Source organism: Odocoileus virginianus, chromosome 4 (assembly GCF_023699985.2).
Source record: "Odocoileus virginianus isolate 20LAN1187 ecotype Illinois chromosome 4, Ovbor_1.2, whole genome shotgun sequence".
Taxonomy (NCBI): Eukaryota; Metazoa; Chordata; class Mammalia; order Artiodactyla; family Cervidae; genus Odocoileus; species Odocoileus virginianus.
In genome coordinates this window covers 71,211,083-71,230,930 of record NC_069677.1, presented here as the reverse complement: position 1 = coordinate 71,230,930, position 19,848 = coordinate 71,211,083, and the positions used below count along the sequence as shown (strand labels likewise).

At 35.8% G+C, this 19,848-nt stretch overlaps 2 protein-coding genes across 4 annotated transcripts in view; one reads left to right on the top strand and one right to left on the bottom strand.

The window, feature by feature from the left end:
• PPP2R3A (protein phosphatase 2 regulatory subunit B''alpha) overlaps positions 1 to 3,380 on the top strand; it is a 218,635-nt gene extending 215,255 nt beyond the window's left edge. For all 3 annotated transcript variants that reach the window (XM_020889172.2, XM_020889171.2, XM_020889173.2), the window contains one exon: positions 805 to 3,380. In XM_020889172.2, the coding sequence (XP_020744831.2) occupies positions 805 to 931 (127 nt within the window). In that variant the 3' untranslated portion in view covers positions 932 to 3,380. The remainder of the gene's footprint in view (positions 1 to 804) is intronic.
• Positions 3,381 to 4,789: 1,409 nt separating this feature from the next.
• Positions 4,790 to 19,848, bottom strand: part of MSL2 (MSL complex subunit 2) — a 29,387-nt gene continuing 14,328 nt past the window's right edge. The window contains exon 2 of the mRNA XM_020889174.2: positions 4,790 to 8,160. Coding sequence (XP_020744833.1) covers positions 6,569 to 8,160 — 1,592 coding nt within the window. The 3' untranslated portion in view covers positions 4,790 to 6,568. The remainder of the gene's footprint in view (positions 8,161 to 19,848) is intronic.

Sequence of the window (19,848 nt, the reverse complement as noted above, 5' to 3'; positions counted from 1 at the left end):
AAATTAAGGATGAACAGTTTTTGCAGAATGACAGTTGTAAATTATTTCTGACAGGATCAACTGGTACTCAGAGCAGTTTTCCAAACATCAGATATGCTTTTTAATAAAATGTAACATTCTCTACCCTCAATGAGTAAGTGCCACCTACTGGGTAGTCCTAACCTAGTATTATTTTTTGTCATCAGCCAGTATTATACCTTTTTGACAAAACAATTATATACCCAGAAACTTCTGCACAGGTGAAGCAGCCATCATTCCCAGGAGATAAAATATTTTGTCATCCATGCCAAGAGTAGCCAGGAGGGACAGTCTGGAGGATATGGAACTCTAAAGAGGGGTGAGCAGAGGGAATACTCTGTGGAATTCCGCAAAGAATGAAACGAAATCCAAGAGTAAGCTTTAATCAGCTTTATGTACACAGATTTCTTAGAAGCCATGGAAACTATAAAGCAATTAGAGTTGAGAAAGTTCCCCGCTCTGCATTGAAGCCACGTCAGTGAAAGCATTCATGTAAAAGCTCATACTTTCCAGACCTCATACCCTCAATCCACAATGCTTTCATTCCCATCAAAGCCTCTAGGGAAAGCTTGATTCAGCACATTTTCAACATATTCTAACATGAACTTGAGCTTGAAGGAACAGGGAGAATGTGTTTTCTGTTCCAGGGCATGGTTTCTTCCGGGGTATTTCAATTTATAGCTGCCATTTAGCAACTCCAGGTACTTTTGCTAGCTAATCTTCAGTCTAGTTTGCTATATTGACTTCTACCCAAACATAATCAGTAACTCATTTTTGTTCTTTCAGCTCCTTTGAAGATTATGAAACAGAGGAGCCTCCCTCTCCCTCTGAAATTGGAAACAAAGGCAATAAAATAGTGACCTCAAGCCTTTCAGAGAAATGTGGAAAGCTTCAGTCAGTGGATGAAGAATAGCTGCCACTGTCTACATGAAAGGGAGATATGTATTTAAAAAAAAAAAAAAATTTGTGAAGAGATGCTCTAGTTTGCATATTGCATTTTAAAAGCTTTGTTTCTGCAAGTGTGTATCTGCACTAGGAACTTTTGAACGTTTTTGAGCAATAGCTCTGGATACACATACCCAATTTGGGAGACTCCTCCAGTTTGCCTCAAACCTCCTACAGAGCTTTTCCTCAGAAGCAAATGATACATACATCACCTTCCAGTGCTTCCTGTGAATCAGCACTCTTCACCCTGAATGTACCAAGGATCTCTTGGGGACAGTGCCATTCACGGTTCTCTGCACAAAAGCAGAACTCGCCTCTGTTGTCCAGTATCCCGGAGGCCCATCAGGGCTCCTATGGAGCCCAGAAGAAACCTTCACTTGCAGAAAACTTGAGTCAAGAAATTCTGGAACTTGAAAAAGCAGTCAGGGCCTCCAGAACTGAAATAGCCCTGGTAATAAACGCACTGCCAAAACATCTCAGAGACTTCTTTTAATTGTATGTGTACTGGAGTTCAAAGATCTTGAACTTAGTTAATGTAATTTCACAATGACCTGCCAAACTGCTAGTCACTTTACATCCTCAGGTATTGTAACCACTGGGCCTTCCAACCTTGCTAGCAAGCTCTAAACCCTACCCCCATCTTGACCATGGATCTTATATAAAACCTGAAGAAAAACTTAACTGAGGACAAGTACAGAATATGACTCCTAATTGGGAGGAAAAAAAGTTTCCTTTTAACTCATCTAACATTAACATTAGTAGCAAATTATTGAGTGATTAATCAATCTAAAAATTAGTGTCCATATCAGAAAGCCTACTTGAAGGCTTAAATAACTATATATGAAAATTCTTACTAGACATATTCATCACTGAATATTAGACTAGGCTAACAGTAAAGGCCTCAATCTCAACATTATTCTTTCATGTTGAAAAATAACTTATTCAAAATACTGCATCCACTTCAGTATTTATCACAAAAATGGGAAAAAACAGAGATGCTATACATAAAAGAAAGCAACTTCATGTTTACTATAGTAGTAGATGTGGTTATTACAGAATACTGTACTTTTCAGCAAACCACAAGGCAGTCAAATCTCACAATACTGTTGAAGACAAACTGAAAATAAACTATTAAAAAGGATAGAAATTTCTGCTCGTATAAAAGAAACCTCCAAGAAACTTAATATCCACCTCTGTATAAAGTCATTAAGTTTTCCCCTGGATTTTTTAACCACAAGTCCTAAATGTCAGAATAGCTCCCTTTCCACCCCACATTTGTTCCCTTGCTGGTGTGAAGGCCAAACTTTTGAAATAATCAAACATTGGCAAAAAGTGGAGAAAAGGAGAATCTAGGAAATGCACCATCAACTAGTACAGTTATTAATAGATTTAGCAATCCTTTTGTCAGTATCCTCCCAGTTTCCTGTTATTTTACCTTCATGATCAGAACTGACATTCAATTTAACTATTACAGAAAAAACTTAGTTCCTAATAGCTCACAAAGAAAGAAAAGCTTAAAAGTGACTAAATTTTTAGGAAATACTACATGCAATAATCTAAACACACTGGAAATTAGGATTAAAAGTATTTTTTTGTACATAAAATTTACCATCTACTCCATCCAGCCTTTACAAAGGAAACAAATCTTTTTCAGATAAAAATACTCAAATGGTAAATTTTTTTAGAAGTCGGATATGGTTTATAGGTTTTATTAGCCATTGTGATCTAAACTATTTCTACGGCTCAGCAAAAATTCATTTTCCAATATACGTTTGATTTTGTTTTTTTAACTACATGGCTGTACTTTTTACCTTGTTTCTCCGTACTGAAGTCATCTTGCTTTCATTTTGGTCAATATTTGGTTTCAAAAGCCTGTAATTATTATAAAAGTATAGCTACCAGTATCATTCCACATAAGTGCTTTTAATTTAGGTCACCCAAAGTAACACATTTTCAGAAACAAGAATGTGTTTCACTGTATTCCCTTCTTAGTATTAAATATAAGAAATGTGAATTCTGAGGAACTAAAATAGGATATATTTGACTTTCTGGTAAAGATCATGCAGAATACAATCATTATTGCCCAACTGGAAATTTCAAGTTGTTACAATATCCAAGATTTCTTGATAAAAGTTAAATTGAAGGTATGACCTTAAAGCTAGTCAATGAGATACAAGTTTCAAAGCTTAACATTAACTGCCAAGGTAATCAAACTAATGAAATTATGTGTATTTTCCCTGCATCTTATCTATGTCATTGTGTACTGTTCAAAGTGTTTCTAAAACTCTAGACTGATCAAATGAGAAAAGTCATTTGCTCAACTTTGGAAATGTTACGGTGTGTTTGGGTGGAGAAGCCTGCATGATTTAACTTTTGTTTTTCCCTTTTTGCAAAACTAAATAAAGTTGTCAAATACACACTTTTGGTTTTAATGACACTTGCAACTCATTTTTATGTTTGAAAGAGTAGCATTATAAACAAGCTTGAGTTTCAAAGAAAGTAACTCTTTGAACCTCTGGGAAAACTTTATAAAGAAAGATATGGAAAGATAACACCTCATACTAAGAAGTCATTTCCTCTGGGGATGGGAATTTGGGTTTGGGAATGAGAAGTTCACAAGATCAAAGGAGAATTTAGCCTTATATATTGTTTAAAGAATGTGTAACTGTTATATTTGGATACCTAAATTTTTTTTAGCAAAGAGGGAGAGAAAATACCATCCACACTTTTGATTCTGATTCTAAACTGTGAACTTAGTATTTTCTACTAAAACATTTTATATTTTTTTGCCTATAATACAGGGAAAATTTTATTTTTCATCTGTTGTGAAACTTTTCTTTAGTCACCATCTAATTGTTTTAAGAAAACTAAGAACACAGTGAAGAAATTCTGTATCCTAACTGTACTGCATCTCTGTTTAGAGATATAGACCTATGGAAACTAATCAAAAAGATTAGTTCTAGAACTGTCAGCTGTAAAACTTCTGTTGCCTAAGGTGAAAGATCATTGGATCATTTATGGTAATTACAAGGATCAAAAAAAACAAATTAAGATGAGTCATATCAAATGCTGTTATTGTTTTGGTGGTTTTAAATCCTGTTGAAGTAAATCCAGTTACTTCAGTAATAATTTCTCAATTATCCATTGTTAGTCACTGGTCAGCATTCCTAAAAATAATTCACCATATAAAGAAAAACAACATAAAAACCAAGGCACAGTAATTACTCTTCCCCAAATGTATAAAATACAGGCCATTCAAAGCATGCTATCCCAAACTCCTCAGTATTCTACAACATAGAATTAGAAAACTAACATTTATTGATAGATTTAAGGTGTAATACAGGTTTTCAAAAGTGTGGCAGTGATAATACCAGCATAAAAAAGAGAAACTTGTGCTAAAAACAACCTGAATTCATCATTGGCAATATTACATAACAATCAAGGCCCTCACATACTAATGATTTTCACTGTGTCTATATTGCCAACCTCCCATGCATCAAAAAACACGAAACTAAGATTATCAAACTTGGGAAGCAATAAAGTACTCAAGAAATTTTAAGATCATAATATTAGGAAAGTTTGGGAGATTTGCAAAATATATTCTAATCATCCATGTGTACAATCTCATATTTCTAATCATTTTTGCAGTGATCATTAGTGAATAAAGAACAGATTTACAAGTTTATATAGCAGGGCATCTCCGTCCAACGTAAAACTGTTACAAACTTTAGGCAAATACATGTTTCATAGGACACTGCTAACACTCAGAGGAATTAAATAAAATTCCAAAACTTGGAAAGCAAATAAAGACAAGACAACTAAGAAGCATTTTCCACCATTTACTCTTGTTATCAAAAATAGTTCAACTCTTCTTGCAAAACAAAAACAAAATAGTACATACTGGACACATACATCACATTTTTCTTCCTATGGCTTTAGCCCACCCCCACCCCACCAAAAGAGACAAAAAAAAAAAAAAAAAAAAAGCCCAACAACAACAAAAACAACTCTACCTGACCACATTCACAGAAAATGACACCAGGATACACTACAAAACAGAAGGAGGTGTCATCTGCTCTGTGTCCAAAGGTTTCTTCTCCATGTCTTGTACTAGGTGAGTAACCATCATTGAACATGCTGTGTGCCAAATCAAAACATAACTTCAGCATATGTCAGATCTCAGAAAAGATGGTGAACGTAGTAGAAACTGAAAATTTTCCAGCAGTATTTTTCTTTAAATAAGCACTGTCAAAGCAGCAACTCTTCTTTTAAATCATAAGGTCATTTCTTAACAACCTAGTCAGTCCTTGTTTTATTTGGGCTGTGTGTGCTCTTTCAAGCAACTGACTAGATTTCCCTTCAACAGAATGTTTGTGACTCACTTATCTTCCCCATAAAAATTACAGGGAAGACAAGTATTTAAACTGAAACATAGTTTGTGCTTTACATGCAAAAGAGTATTCTAAAGAAAATCCAACTAGCTTCAAACCTACCTAAATGCACAGGCTTCATAAGAAGGCATTTTTATTAGGCCTCTATAAAGAAGTTTCCACAACGAATAGCACCCTATTTAAAAATTTTAAAAAATGGAAAAAGCATCTTCAAAATAAAGTCTGCGGCAAACTATCAGAGGAAACAAAAAATCGCTTTGAAGTGGCCAATGGCAATAGGTATAATGCATAAATCTGAGTAAGTTTGGGGGCATTATTCCAAAATTATTTTAAGTAAATCCCAATTTCTAAATAAAACATTTGTATAATTTTTTAAAATTCTGTCACATAGTATAGTCTAAATTCAATTACCTTCAGAATAAAACTACTCTTCTCCACTTCATTTATCTAATCAGAACATTGCTCAAAGTGAAGGAAAGATTTAAGAGTTTTTCCCCTAGAAATGAGTCAGACTTAACTAAAAATGGGATTCAACTCAGAAGAGTTTCGTGGCATGAACAGCTAAACATCCACAGTCCGACAGAATTTCAGTTTGTTCACTTTTAAAAGACAGATTTTTTCAACGTTCTAATGAGGGGCAAATTTTCTTTCATAATACTGCTGATTTAAAAACTGCTACATACACCAGTAGCCAATTTTCATGATCAGAAATGGTATTATGTCAGTACAAAGGTTGAGCTGGACACATCAGCTTTTCAACAGGAGAAACATCAATGGCATCTGAAGGTAGCACTGAGTCTCCTGAACAAACTAATGGCTACTTTTCCATAAAATATGAGCACAATCTTTATGGACTGACTAGATACCACTTCCTTACATTTAATCATAAACTTTGATTATGCACAAAGCATGACCATAAACAATGAGGTTAATGTTATTTTCCTTGCCAAAGTTCATTTTGTATAAATCAGTTGCATCAGCATTTGTTCTCAAACTATGAGGTTCTGTAAGAACTAAGGACATATAGTTGTAGGGTTACTCCTCCATTATCTGCAAACTATTTCCCCGACACTAACACATATAACTTAGCAATGAAAACACTTGATACAAGTGATCTATATGCAGGAGCTCCGGCAAGTTAAACCAACAAAACCATAGCTGCCGTAAAACTGTAGCTATTTTCCTACCAGAGGTAGGTTTAAAGACCCACTGATTTAACAGTCGAATCTCATGTCTATAGCTTCATCCAAACTTTTATCATCATGTGTACTGGCAGCTAAAAACGTCGTTACTGGGGACCCTGTGACATTAATTACACTGGTGCTGGTACTAGCATTGCGCACAGCAATGCTAGTCACATTAATGCCCAAAGTGAGCCTGGTCTGCTCCAAAGCCTTTTCTGGCACAGCAAATGCCTCCAGCTTCTTCTCCCCATTGGCCATATAGGAGTTTTGGCAGCCACGACATATACAATCTAAGCAGGCTTTGCGGTTAGAGTAGCAAGGGCAGCGTTGGCCGCGGCATGTAAGAACACTTGGATTTTGAGTAGCACGCCCACATTTACACCCTTTCTTTTCCTGGGGCTTTTTATACACAGTCTTGGTAGGACTTCCTGGCATAAAATGATGACTGGGAATCTTTTCCTTTACTGTTTTGTCTTTCTTAAGAATACCTGGCTTGGTTTTAGAGTGAGATTTCTTGGATCCATGTTCATGACTCTTTTTCATGCTTTTAGTAGATAAAAGCACAGTTTTGCTGATTTTGGGTGTTGTGCCTCCATTGGGAACAGTTGCTATGGGCTGAAGAGAAATTTTGCTCTCCCGTTTCACTGTCACAGGAGCAGACGCCCCCAATGTTGGGCCTCGGATAATGGTAGAAATTGGAAGTGGTTGAACTTTCTCACTGTCGCTTTCTGACCTGGATCGTTTTCTATTCAGCTTTGCTACCTTCGGAGTTGCAGCTGTACATGATAATCCATGAAGTGCAGGACTGGTGGACATAAAAACATTATGGCTAAGAGACTGGGAAGAAAGCTGCAGAAACGGTCCATTGGATACAGTGGCTTCCAAGTTGGGCTGCAAATTAGGGCAACAAACTTCTGTGTTTGAAACAGTTTCTAAACTGCGGAGTACTTCCTCAACACTCAGTAACAGAGAGTCACCAGGTTTTATATCTTCACTGAAACTGCAAATATCAATGCCTGTGGAACATAAGTCAGAGGCTACGGTGTCACAGACAGGTGGCAAACTGTCAGACAGATCCTCAGTTTTTATGTCAACAGTGTTACATACATCAATCGTATTTGAATGTTCAGGTGAAGGAATATTTATACCAAATCTATCTATTGAAAGCCCATTATAAGTAGGCAAACCATTGATAACAGAACTGCCAATAGCAATGCTGAGGGTGCTTTCAGATATTGGAGATAAACTAGCTTGAGGATCAGTTGTAGGTTCTGAGGTTGAAGGCAAGGGGGAATGTGTCAAACATAAAGTAAAGGATGAATCTGAGGGTTTTTCCGTCTCCTCACAAAACAAGGATCCATCATTAAGCAAAGCCAAAATATCAGAAGAACAGTCGACTGCTTCTATTATATCCCGTGCCAATGCAGTCTGTGTTATATATTCACATAGTTTTTTGTAGCAGTTCACTAGGATGCTTAACTGCTTGTTTTCCTCAAACTGCTCATAGTCTTTGCACCAGCTACATGAAGGTTTCATCATCATTTTCTTGCCTTTACAACTTTTGCAGACATAGTGTTGGCAGGTTGAGTTGGTGGGTGCAATAGGATCTTGTAGCAAATGTCCTAAGAGGGAAAAAGGAGGAAAGCAAAAATTTTAGTAAAATAAATTTATAATTTCATATACAGAAGTTGAGATTATAAGTAATCTATTAAAATTAAGATGGATTAAACTCACCAGACCAGATAACAAAACAGGATACAAAAAATGCATCTTACAGGAAACAGAAAAACACTCAATAGCTCACTTCATTTCCATGCTATATTCCCCATTTCTTTATCTCAAACAATCTTCCTCTGTCTGTTTCTCCCCCAAAACAGTATATTCTGGTTCACTTTCTTACTCTCTTCTCCAAAGGCTATAAAGAGGTGGAGATCAGTCACTCAAAGTACAAACTAGGCTTATAACCCTTGGGACCTTAACCTAATGCAACGATTGTCTAGACACTGGGAAAAAGATAAGAGCAAGAGTTAATCCCTATTCTTACTTGTTTCTCTTCCTTAAACTGAATGTTTTGTTTCATACCAAAGATTCAGTTAGGTATGTCAGGCCAACTATTTCCTGGAAATTTTTTGAGGCCTTATGGGTAGATAAACAAGACCCAGGGAAAAAAAGTTAGTCCTTGCCTCATCAGACATTGTTTGAGGGTATTCATTAATCATCAGTACAAAAGCATCTTCATGAAAAAAGTGTAACTGTAAGCCATTTTACTGTGTATATTAATCATAAACTAGAAAAGAGATGACCAAAATATAGTTATGATGAAAAAGAACTATATTCATTTATTTAAAAAAAGGAAATACTACTAAATCCTTTTACAGAAAATCAAAATACAATGACAACAAAAAGAACTACATTTTAAATGTAGCTTAAAAAAATAAAAGAATTTAATATTCGGCTCAAATTTTTCTGTCAGAATAGAAAATGACCATGCTCAAGTATCCCAAGTACAGCAATATAAAAGTGAAAGTGATTGCCCAACTTGATATAACTTCCAAATTATAAATGACCTATACAAAATGAATCAGAAAGGGGAAAACAACTAGATACAGTCCCTATCTCTACCCTTACTCCCCAAAGAAACAACTGTTCACTGGTTTCCAATTCAGGACAAATAATAATGAACTCAAAGCAGCTCTTGTTTTCTCATAAACATTACATAATTTAAGATTGAGATAGAAGGTACTTCTGGTTACAGATGGTAAAATCAGCACACCCTCTCCCTTAAAAGCAACTATAAACCTGAAAATTTTTGACAAAGAGTCATTTTCACAACCAAAGACATAAAGCCATCTGAGAAGCATTATGTGTAAAAACCCACTGAACCTCAGGTGAGGACAGTGGATCTGTGGGGTTCTGCTCTGGGGCTCCCCAACCACCCAGAGCCATCGGTGTTCACCCTGTGAGAACAGGAAGCTGCTAAAATGGAAGAGGATTCACTCCACTTAGTATACAACATACACCAATACTAACTTAAAAGTAGATTACAGACATAAACCTAAGCTGAAAGTCAGAAGCAGAAGAAAATGCAGGGAAAAAAACTGTGACTTTGGGTTGAGTAGTGTCAGATGTGTCATCAAATGCACAAAAAGAAAAAAACTGCAAAACATATTCAAAAAATAAAAAAAACTTGTGCTTCAGAAGTCATCATTAAGAAAACAAGAAGATAATCCACAGATTGATGAGAAAAAAATATTCACAAACCATACATCTGATAAAGAGCTCATAACATGATATTTTAAAAACTTCATATAAATCAATGAAAAAATTAAAAAATCAAACAAAATCTGAATAAACATCTCACTAAATAAAACATGGATATTTAATAAGCATATGAAAACATGCCAAAAATAGTTATTAAGTAAAACTATGGCATACTGCTATATACCTACGAGTATGGATAAACTCAAAATGACAGATAATATCAAGAGTTGACCAAAATGTGGAGAAATCAGAACCCTTCTATATCACTGGTAAGAATATAAAATGATAAATCACACCAGGAAACAGTATGGTAGTTTCTTTAAAAGTTAAACATACACTTACCATACAAACCAGCAATTCTACTCCTAGGCGCCTACTCAAAAACAAATGACATACATCCATATAAAAAGATGTTTGTGAATAGGACTGAACCCAGGTCTATAGCACTGCAGGCAGATTCTTTACCAGCTAAGCCACAAGGAAAGCCCAAGAATACTGGAGTGGGTAGCCTATCCCTTCTCCCGGGGATCTTCCAGACCCAGGAATCAAACTGGGGTGTCTGGCATCGCAGGCAGATTTTTTACCAACTGAGCTATCAATAAAGCCATTATTCATAATAGACAAAAACAATCCAAATGTCCATCAACTAGTGAATAAACAAAATGTGGTGTATTCATACAAAAGAATAATGTTCAGCAATTATGAGAACTATTGGTACATGCCACATCATGATGAACTTCAGAAACATTACGTTAAGTGAAAGAAGGCGGATGCAAAAGCATACATTGTTGTATTATCCCACTTATATAATGGCTTCCCTGATGACCCAAAGGGCTTCCCTGATGGCTGAGAGGGTAAAGAATCTGCCTGCAACGCAGGAGACACAAGAGATGCTGCTTCGACCCCTGGGTCAGGAAGACTCCCCTGGAGAAGGAAATGGCAACCCGCTCCAGTATTCTTGCCTGGAAAACCCCACAGACAGAGGAGCCTGGCGGGCTACAGTCCAAAGGGTTGCAAAGAGTCAGACATGACTGAGCGACTAAGCACAAAAACTATATAAAATGTCTAGAAATGACAGAAAAGCAGAAATAGTGGTTGCCCAGGTCTAGGGGCAGGAGCAGGGGGTAATTTTAAGTAGGCTCAATGGAACTTCTGGGGTGATTAAAATGTTCTAACATCATTTCGTGGTGATGGCAGCACAGCACTTAAAAGAATAAAAACACCTTAAGGCAAGACCTCTGTAGTTACAGAGTCCAACCTGCTTTCCATCCAATGCAGGAATCCTTTAAGGTACCCTTGACTTAATCTAAGAAAGGGTACAGAAAATATGAATAGAAAGAGATGTGTACATACTTTAAAAAGGATAAAGCATAAAGCTAAAACATAAAATATGTTACCCTCTTGAGAAGGGGAGACTGAACAAAGTGAAATGACCTGGGATAGCACTAGTCTATTCTGGGCTTAAACTGTTTTGTAACTCTTAACTTGCAAGCCATGTAAATATTTTACATAATTATATAAATGTAAAGGAAACTCCTACCAATCAAAAGCAAAACAAATAACTGTAATTTATCAAATTGATGGTATAACCATTTCAGTTAACTATTTCAAATATTAAACTTTAAAACAGAAAGTTGACTCTAGTCCTTATATCCTTGTTTTCAGAAATTATATTTGTTGCTGGTAGTGTTGATAGTTACCATAAAGTGATAGTGTCTAATTGTGGGATAAAGTAAACATTGAAACCCTTGAAAATCCTGATTTTTTAAATAAGAAGGAAAATGTTATAAGATATTAAAGTTAAAAGTAAAAATTCAGTAGTCCTGAATTTCAATTGGATTTATCAATATGAACTTCAGTTTTTATGTCAGACATACATATTTCCTAGCATTATGCACTGAAAAGGCATGGAAACGGGAACCAACCACTGCAGCAATGAACTCAGTTAATAATGCTGAAAAACAATTTCCTGTTCAAAGGGATCAGGGCAAATGGTGGATTCTAAATCTGTGACATAAGAGATAAATTTTGATTACCTTATGCTAGAAATTTCACAAGTAAACTATCAAAGATCAGGATAATGTTTAAAGAGACTCAGGAGAAAACCTGAAGAGACTTCCAGAGACCAAAGATGAGAACATCTGAGCATGCATAAATGCAATGGAATATAAATGCACACCTAAAAAAGTTCAAATCTCTAGAGTTCATTTTTTTAAAAAGGGAGAAAATCAGTTTCAGGATGCTAGTGAACCTGCTCATTGAGTTTGGAAACTAGTAAATAAAGAGCAAGAGCTTTCCCAGCAGCTCCGCAGTACAAGAATCCGCCTGCAATACAGGAGACTTGCAGAAAACTCAGGTTTGATCCCTGCATCGAGAAGATCCCCTGGAGAAGGGGACAGCAACAACAAAGAGCAAGAAGCAAGTATTTATTCTGACTTACCTATATATGAGCTAAACCACTAAATAACCAAATCATAGATGAGAAGTTTCATTTTATAGGAATAATGTAAGTAATAAAGGAAGAATGAAATAATTTTAATATCATTTTAAGGGCTCCCCTGGTGGGTCAGAGGTAAAGAATCCACCTGCTAATGCAGGAGATGCAGGTTCAATCCCTGGGTTGGAATGATCTCCTGGAGAAGGAAATGGCAACCCACTTCAGTATTCCTGCCTGAAAAATCCCATGGACAGAGAAGCTTGCAGGCTACAGTCTATGAGGTCACAAGTGTCGTACGCAACTTAGCAACTCAACAACAATGATTTGCAAATTGTACAAGCTAAGTGAAAAGTTAAGATTACCTCTTGCCCTCATTCCATCACTGATTTTCTTTTCAGCAGTCATGTTAATCATGAGCTACGCAGCACCTTTAAAGGTCTTACCCCCTACACATCTTTTGTGTTCTTTGATGAGCTTTTAGACTATGCCTAATCCTGAGAACTGAAAACGGGCTAGAAAACACAAAAACTATCACTTATTAATTCATAATTCTACCACCACCGAGTTCCTAAGAACTTCGGCCATGTAGACTCATATTACCTTTTGGATTGCCCAACCATTCCTCAACAAAGATATTTGAAATTTTAACTACTATTGAAGATGCCTATCAGCAAACTTGTTTCATGCACTCAGTTAAGTATCCTAATACTCAAAAGCTTCCCAGAGGGTTCTCTTTACGCTTCACGAGGAAGGCAACTCCAGTGATACAAGGAAGGAAGAAAAAGTTCAAGGGCTTCCTAGAACCAAATGTTAACCATATACTTACTATATGTCCCTAAGGAAACTCCTCCCTGCAAAATTAAGAAATATCAAATAACACTTTTTACCTGGTAAAAATATCTTGCCTTAGAAAGTAAAATGGAGAGGCAATGTGCATCAAGAGGAAGTGTGTCACTTACTGATAGACCATACCATAAAAACTAGGACACATTTGGGAAGAGGTTTAACTTGCCTAGCTTACATCCAGTTTCATACTCATGCACAAAAAGACTTGCTCAAAAAAACACATCTTCAGACCTTAAAAACTGATAACTGACAAAAGGTTTTCTCACTGCACTGACTTGAATTCATAATCAGCAATATATCACAGGAATTACCTTCCTTTACATAATGCAAGCTGGCTTGTAACTAAATGAATTTGATATCATGTGCCCTGATACTAAATGATGCTAAACTGACCCTAAAAATAATGAAGATTAAATTTCATTTTTACTCCTCACAGTAATGAAAGTTACTAGTTCCTTTTTTTCTCTCCCTCTCCTTAACTTTTCCCATCCCCAAGTAAGATACTTGTAATTTGAGACTTAAGATTTAGTTTTAGATTATCATAATAGTCATTCTGGGAATTTCTGAGAATACATAACTGTTGGCAAGTAATTTACTAAGATATTCAATACCAGAATTTTTTAATGATCTTAAATTTGTGAAACTATTATAGTAATTTCAAAAGCAGAGAGTAGTAAAATTAGCCTTCAAATACCTATCACACAGATTCAATAATTATCTAGATTATGCCACATTTGGTTCATCTACATTTTTTGATATTTAAGTATTTCAAAGCAAATTCCAGCAAGTCTCATCTCTATATATCAGTATAAATCACTACAAAGTACATTTTCTTAAGTAATCAGAATGTTATTACCACACCTAACAAAATTAATTATTTAAATAAATGTAATAAATAAAATGTAAACCAAATTTAGGTTTACCTTAAGGGAAAAAATTTTAAAAACTTAGAAGAGGGCTTTAATTCTAGCATTATAAAAAAAATTTCAGAAGTTGTATTTTCTCAGTAAACATATTTATGGCTTTTGGGGTAGTCATAAAATGTTCCTTCTTTTAAACAGATTTAACATAGATCATTCAAATCACTACTTTTGCAGTATTAATATACCAAAGCTAAGATTTGTTGCCATGCCCTACCTCTGCCAAGAACCACTGCCAGCATCAAGAATAACAAAGCAGCTTAAGTTTGAGAAAAAGGCCCACAGCACCAAAATAAATAAGCAAACTATATAACTAGGCCTCAAATCAGCTTGCCCTTTCTCTGTACAAGGAATAGGCACAACTCCTTAGTATAAGCATGCAAAGATATGATTAGTCATGGCAAACTCTTCTAAATTCGTAAGTGATACCAAGTCTGAACAAAGCCAGTGGTAATTCATTCACTTTGGAATACCACTAGTAAAAGTGTATCATACTGTAAAAGTCACTGTCCTTTTTGTTCCATCCCATTCTGGTGGTTCAAATGGTAAAGAATCTGCCTGCAATGCCGGGTTCAATCCCTGGATCGGGAAGATCCTCTGGAAAGGGAACAGCAACCCACTCCAGTATTCTCGCCTGGAGAATTCTACAAACAGAGGAGTCCATGGGGTAGCAAAGAGCTGGACACAACTGAGCAACTAACACCCACACGCACACAAATTAATAATTTTTTTCCATCCTTTCATTACATTATTACATGACTCAATATTTACCTGAATATTTCTCATAAACACGAAAAACTGATAGATGTGAAATCCTTCAAAGTTGACAAATCTGTTACAAATCAAACGAAGTTTTTAAAGTTCATCAGTGTTGGAAATCACGTTTCTAGACACTCAAACTCTTGGGAGAGACGTTGTAGAGTGTGGAAAGTTTATCGGGCAAGGAAGGAAGGGGCAGAAAAACAAATTAGGCTGGGATCTATCACAGCAAAGGCCTCAGACCAACCCCACAGCGCTCAAGCTGAGATGGCTCCTCAAGGTTGTCCTGGCAAGAGAGCCAGGTCTTTAATGGACTAGTCTTTGGATGCAAGATACTCCAAGGAAGGGAATGGATGAGTCTCTCTCTTCAGCCAGCAGCAATTCCCAGGGAGGTCTGACAACCCCAGTAACACTCTCAGTAACTAAGAAAATGAAATCCTTCAGTCCTAAAGTGGGGATTTGAGCAGTGTGTACATAACAACCACTACAATTAGTAATTTTAGCTGTCCCAATCTGATGGATTTTGAGTTTTAAAAAAAAAGTATGATTTCTGCCTTTAAAAATGACTAGCCCATTTCTTAAAGTTATAAGGTGACTAAATATCTAACTACAAAATTTGATGATACTAAGATATTACGGCAAGATCTATAGTATATCTGAAGTCTTACATTTGAATACCATTGTTGAAACGATAAGCATAATAGAGTGCTATTTGGTATAATGAAATTTTCTATAAAAGTTTCAAAATAAAACTCAATGAAAGCTTGTATATTTTCACTTGCCCCAATATTTTCATGATTCAAACTTACAAGCTTTACATATTTAAATATCCTCCCTCTCTCCCTACGGCCCATCCTACCCACACCCACTCCAAACAATACTGCCTTAGTTAGACCCTCATCATTTCTCATCCTGAATTCTGCAAGGGTTCTCTATAATGTATCTTCCTGACTTAATTTCACCTGCTTCCATCAGTCCACTTTCCATACTGCCACAGAGTGACGTTTCTAAAACACAAACCTGATGATCTTTCTTCTTTACAAACTACTTCACAAAGGAACAACTAAAAACACCTTCAAGCAACCTTTAAAATCCAAAGTCTTTGGAATGACATATGGCCTTTCAGAATCTAGCCCCTACTAATCTTTTTCCCAAAAATTTTGTACCATTAAGCTTTCTCCACAACTCCATACTCTATTCTCACCTGGCCATTTCAAAGCAAGCAATGCTTGCTTACTCATTCCTCTGTGATTTGCTCTTCCTATAAAGACCTTCTTCATTCCTTGCATGGTAAACTCTTTACTTTTTAAGAAATGACTCAACTATGACCTCCAAGAGGAACCTTTCCTTAACTGTTACCCCTCAGTTTGTTCAAAAAGGAGTCTGCACATCCTATTATAGCACTTATCACACTATACTGTCACCATTCACTAGGTCTCACTTACTCAAGGCCAGAAACAAGCTTATTTATCTCTGTATCTTTAAGCCCGTGTTGGCACATAAGCCAGCACCCAATAAATGTTCAATGAATGAATCATAAAAAGCACATTAGAGTTGGGAATGACCTCGGAAATCAACTGGTTCCATGGCCTCATTTTAACCAAGATGGACTTTCATACAATTACATAGCTAGTTACTAGCAAAGAGAAATAGAAGCTTAGTCTATTGATTCCCAATCTTAGTATTCTTTCTACTTAACAGGCAGCATCCCTACATCTGCTATTAAGTCCATGGCATCCACTGAGACCATTTTTGTTTTCACTTATAAAAAAGAGTAATTACTGAAATTGGGCCATAGCAGAATCAACCCCCACAAGATGTAAAACCTTTTGAGGGAATGAGATACAAGACAGGAATGGGTACTGGCAGTAAGGAACAGTGAATGAGACAGGAAAAGTGAAACAAAGGGGAGAATGGATGACCAATAATAGTTTGGTGAGGGTGAGGAAATCTTTACTGCATAGAAACTGGAGCTACAAGAGTCCTGCCTGGATTCCTTTATACACCAAGCTCTATTTTTAAAGTTAATATTAAATGTTTTAAGTGAACATACATGATAAAGCACTGTATTATCTCCTCTGTGAAGACAGCCCAACAACAACAAAAACAGACTACACATCAGTCTATGAATTTACAGCATGAGAAATCTTAACTAAAGACTATGTGTATATATATTAAATGTTTTATGTACATAACATTAAGTATATAAAATAAGTAAATATGTACATATTAAATTCATCATTAGGATGAGCTGGTTTTTGTAAGCAATGTCACTTTTGAAAGTATTATAATTCATCTATAAAAGAAGCTAGTAGTAGCATTAAATTGATGCTAATGGACCCCAGTATATACATACACCCTATTCTTCCTGTGGTGTGAGAATAACTATGCTGCTTTGAGTTATATTCATTCAGCCTAGATTCAATCTCCAACAGCAGTATCAAGGCACATATAAAGACTGGGAGAGTTCTCAGCCTTATTAGCACCATCCTGAGAAACCTCCACACCGTGCAAGTTAAGTGGAGGAAGAAGAAATGTGTAGGCTAAAGCGCAAAAGAAAGACAAGGCAGAGGCCAAGTGAACTTGTACACCGCAGAAGCCAGAAACAGAAACAAGGGAAACCTGGGCCAAGGACACTCCTATAAAGTGTTGGACTGCATGCCTACTGTCTAGAACTTGTCTCAATGTATCCGGAACACTATGGCCATTCTGATCACCTAGACCACCTTTCAGAGACCCACCTTGCTTGTAACAAAGCAGTCCCTTTGGGTCCTTTGCCCTGGACCTCTGACATTCTGGACTAGTTCTGTACTCAGTTGTGGCTAAATGTAACTTGTATAAAATAAATAATCGCTTTTACTGTCTTAGCTGAAGAGGAAAAAAAAAAAAGACTGGGAAAATATACTTCTCCTACTGATCTCAATAACCTTTGCATAATCAATCAAAGGTTAATAATCTTTGCATAATTCAACCTACTGATCTAAGTATCCCCATTCTTCACCTCTTCCAAATGAAGAATTAATTGCTTAGGCTATCATCTTCAATTAAGAAAACAGTCCTCTTTCCTTAATCACTTAAGCAGTAACTTCTAAGACCCAGCTCTGTGCCAAGGACTGTGCATTTAATAAAGAATACTTGGACCTTTCTACATCACTGAATTACAGCACCAAAATTACACCCCAAAATTAAAGACATAAAGTACATTTTGAAACAATATTAAGAGATCTCCTAGATACATAAACACATTGGAATAATAATCTGGATTCAGCTAAGAACAAAAATTACAATACCATAAAAAGATCCTATGTATCACTTAGCAAATGGGCATAGATGAATTAACTTTCAGACAATTTAAACTGTTCTTTCTAAAACTTGTTACTAGTCTTATAAAACCTGTGCCCAATATACCTTTTTCAAACATATTTTGAAGTCTAAACCTCTTACAAATCTTTTCATTAGGCAAAATTCATGAGTATGAGTGCTACTATGAAGAATCATAAGCACAAATCAAAGAGAAATGAGTGAGATTAGAGAACCCTCTTAAAAAGACAGCTCCATTTTCCTCTTGGCAGAGCTTGCTAATCCAGGTCTGTTTTTCTTCTTTAAATTGTTGATTAAGCAGTGCTTAAAACATGTTCCTTTAAAGTTTTGCATAAATTTATTTTAGTAGTAAACTAAAAAGCAAATTTAAAAAAAAAGCAAATCCATGCCTCAAAAAGTCAACAAATCCAAACAAATTAAAATTTCAAGGAAATTAGTTCTTTAATTAAGTATTCAAGCAGCTATGTCCCAAACCACCATTAGCCCCTGATCATCTAGATTTCACAGAGCTGAAAACTTTTCTGTAAAATATCTAGCACAAACATCCATAATTTCACAGTATGATAGAAAAAGGTGCATTTTAAAATCAGGGAGTATGAAGATAGATATGCATTGATCACTAAAAATGGTGACACAGAGAGATGTATTTTGACTGCTTGATCAACTAATTAAAGTTCATTACATCACTTTAAATAACTAAGCACTACTTTATTGAGAGACCAGTGACATAATCACGTACACCAGGGGAGCGGCGGTGGGGGGAGGGTGGTAAAAAAAAGACACAAAATCTGAGTTTCCAGTTTTGGAGAAAGGATTACAACTAGTCTGCTGAATAATGAAAAATGCAAATCAACTGTTAAATACTGCAATTTTAAAAGTATGAATGTTACTCAAGCCAACCTGTCTACTGAACATCTGAATAATTAAACTTCAGAGCTTCTTTAACTTTTATGTCTTTAGTCAATGTAAAACTATGAAAAATATTTCCTGATACTCTTGGTTATGTCAGTAGTTGATACAAGGTAAGCAGGCTTCACCAGTCAACTACCATTATAAACTAAAAGACCAAACACCCACCATAAATTATTAAATGGATGATATATAAACCACAGCACAGTCATAAACTCAAGTCATGCCTCATTTCACATTCTAGTAAGAAATTAAAAGAATGCCAGACATCATTTATCTTATAAATGGCTAATATTTCTTCTTGGATAATTACCTATACTCCGTTAATATACAGGATATTAACAGAACACAGATAATAAAAAATAAATAATCATGAGCCAGATACTTAAAATCGTCAGTGTTTTTGTGTTCCTTGTTACCTAGTATTTCAATAACAACTTAATTTTCTTAATGTTTCTTGTCCCTAACCAATGGTCCATTGAGTGGATATACAAAGAACTTAAAAAACTAAAACAATATTACTAAGAAATAATAAAACATTAACACATGACTAAGTAGTGGAACATCCAACATCCGCTGGATCATCAAAAAAGTGAGAGTTCCAGAAAAATATCTACTTCTGCTTTATTGACTATGCCAAAGCCTTTAATTGTGTGGAACACAACAAACTCTGGAAAATTCTTAAAGAGATGGGAATACCAGACCACTTGACCTGCCTCTTGAGAAATCTGTATGCAGGTCAGGAAGCGAAAGTTAGAACTGGACATGGAACAGACTGGTTCCAAATAGGGAAAAAGAGTGTGTCAAAGCTGTATATTGTCATCCTGCTTATTTAACTTATATGCAAAATACATCAT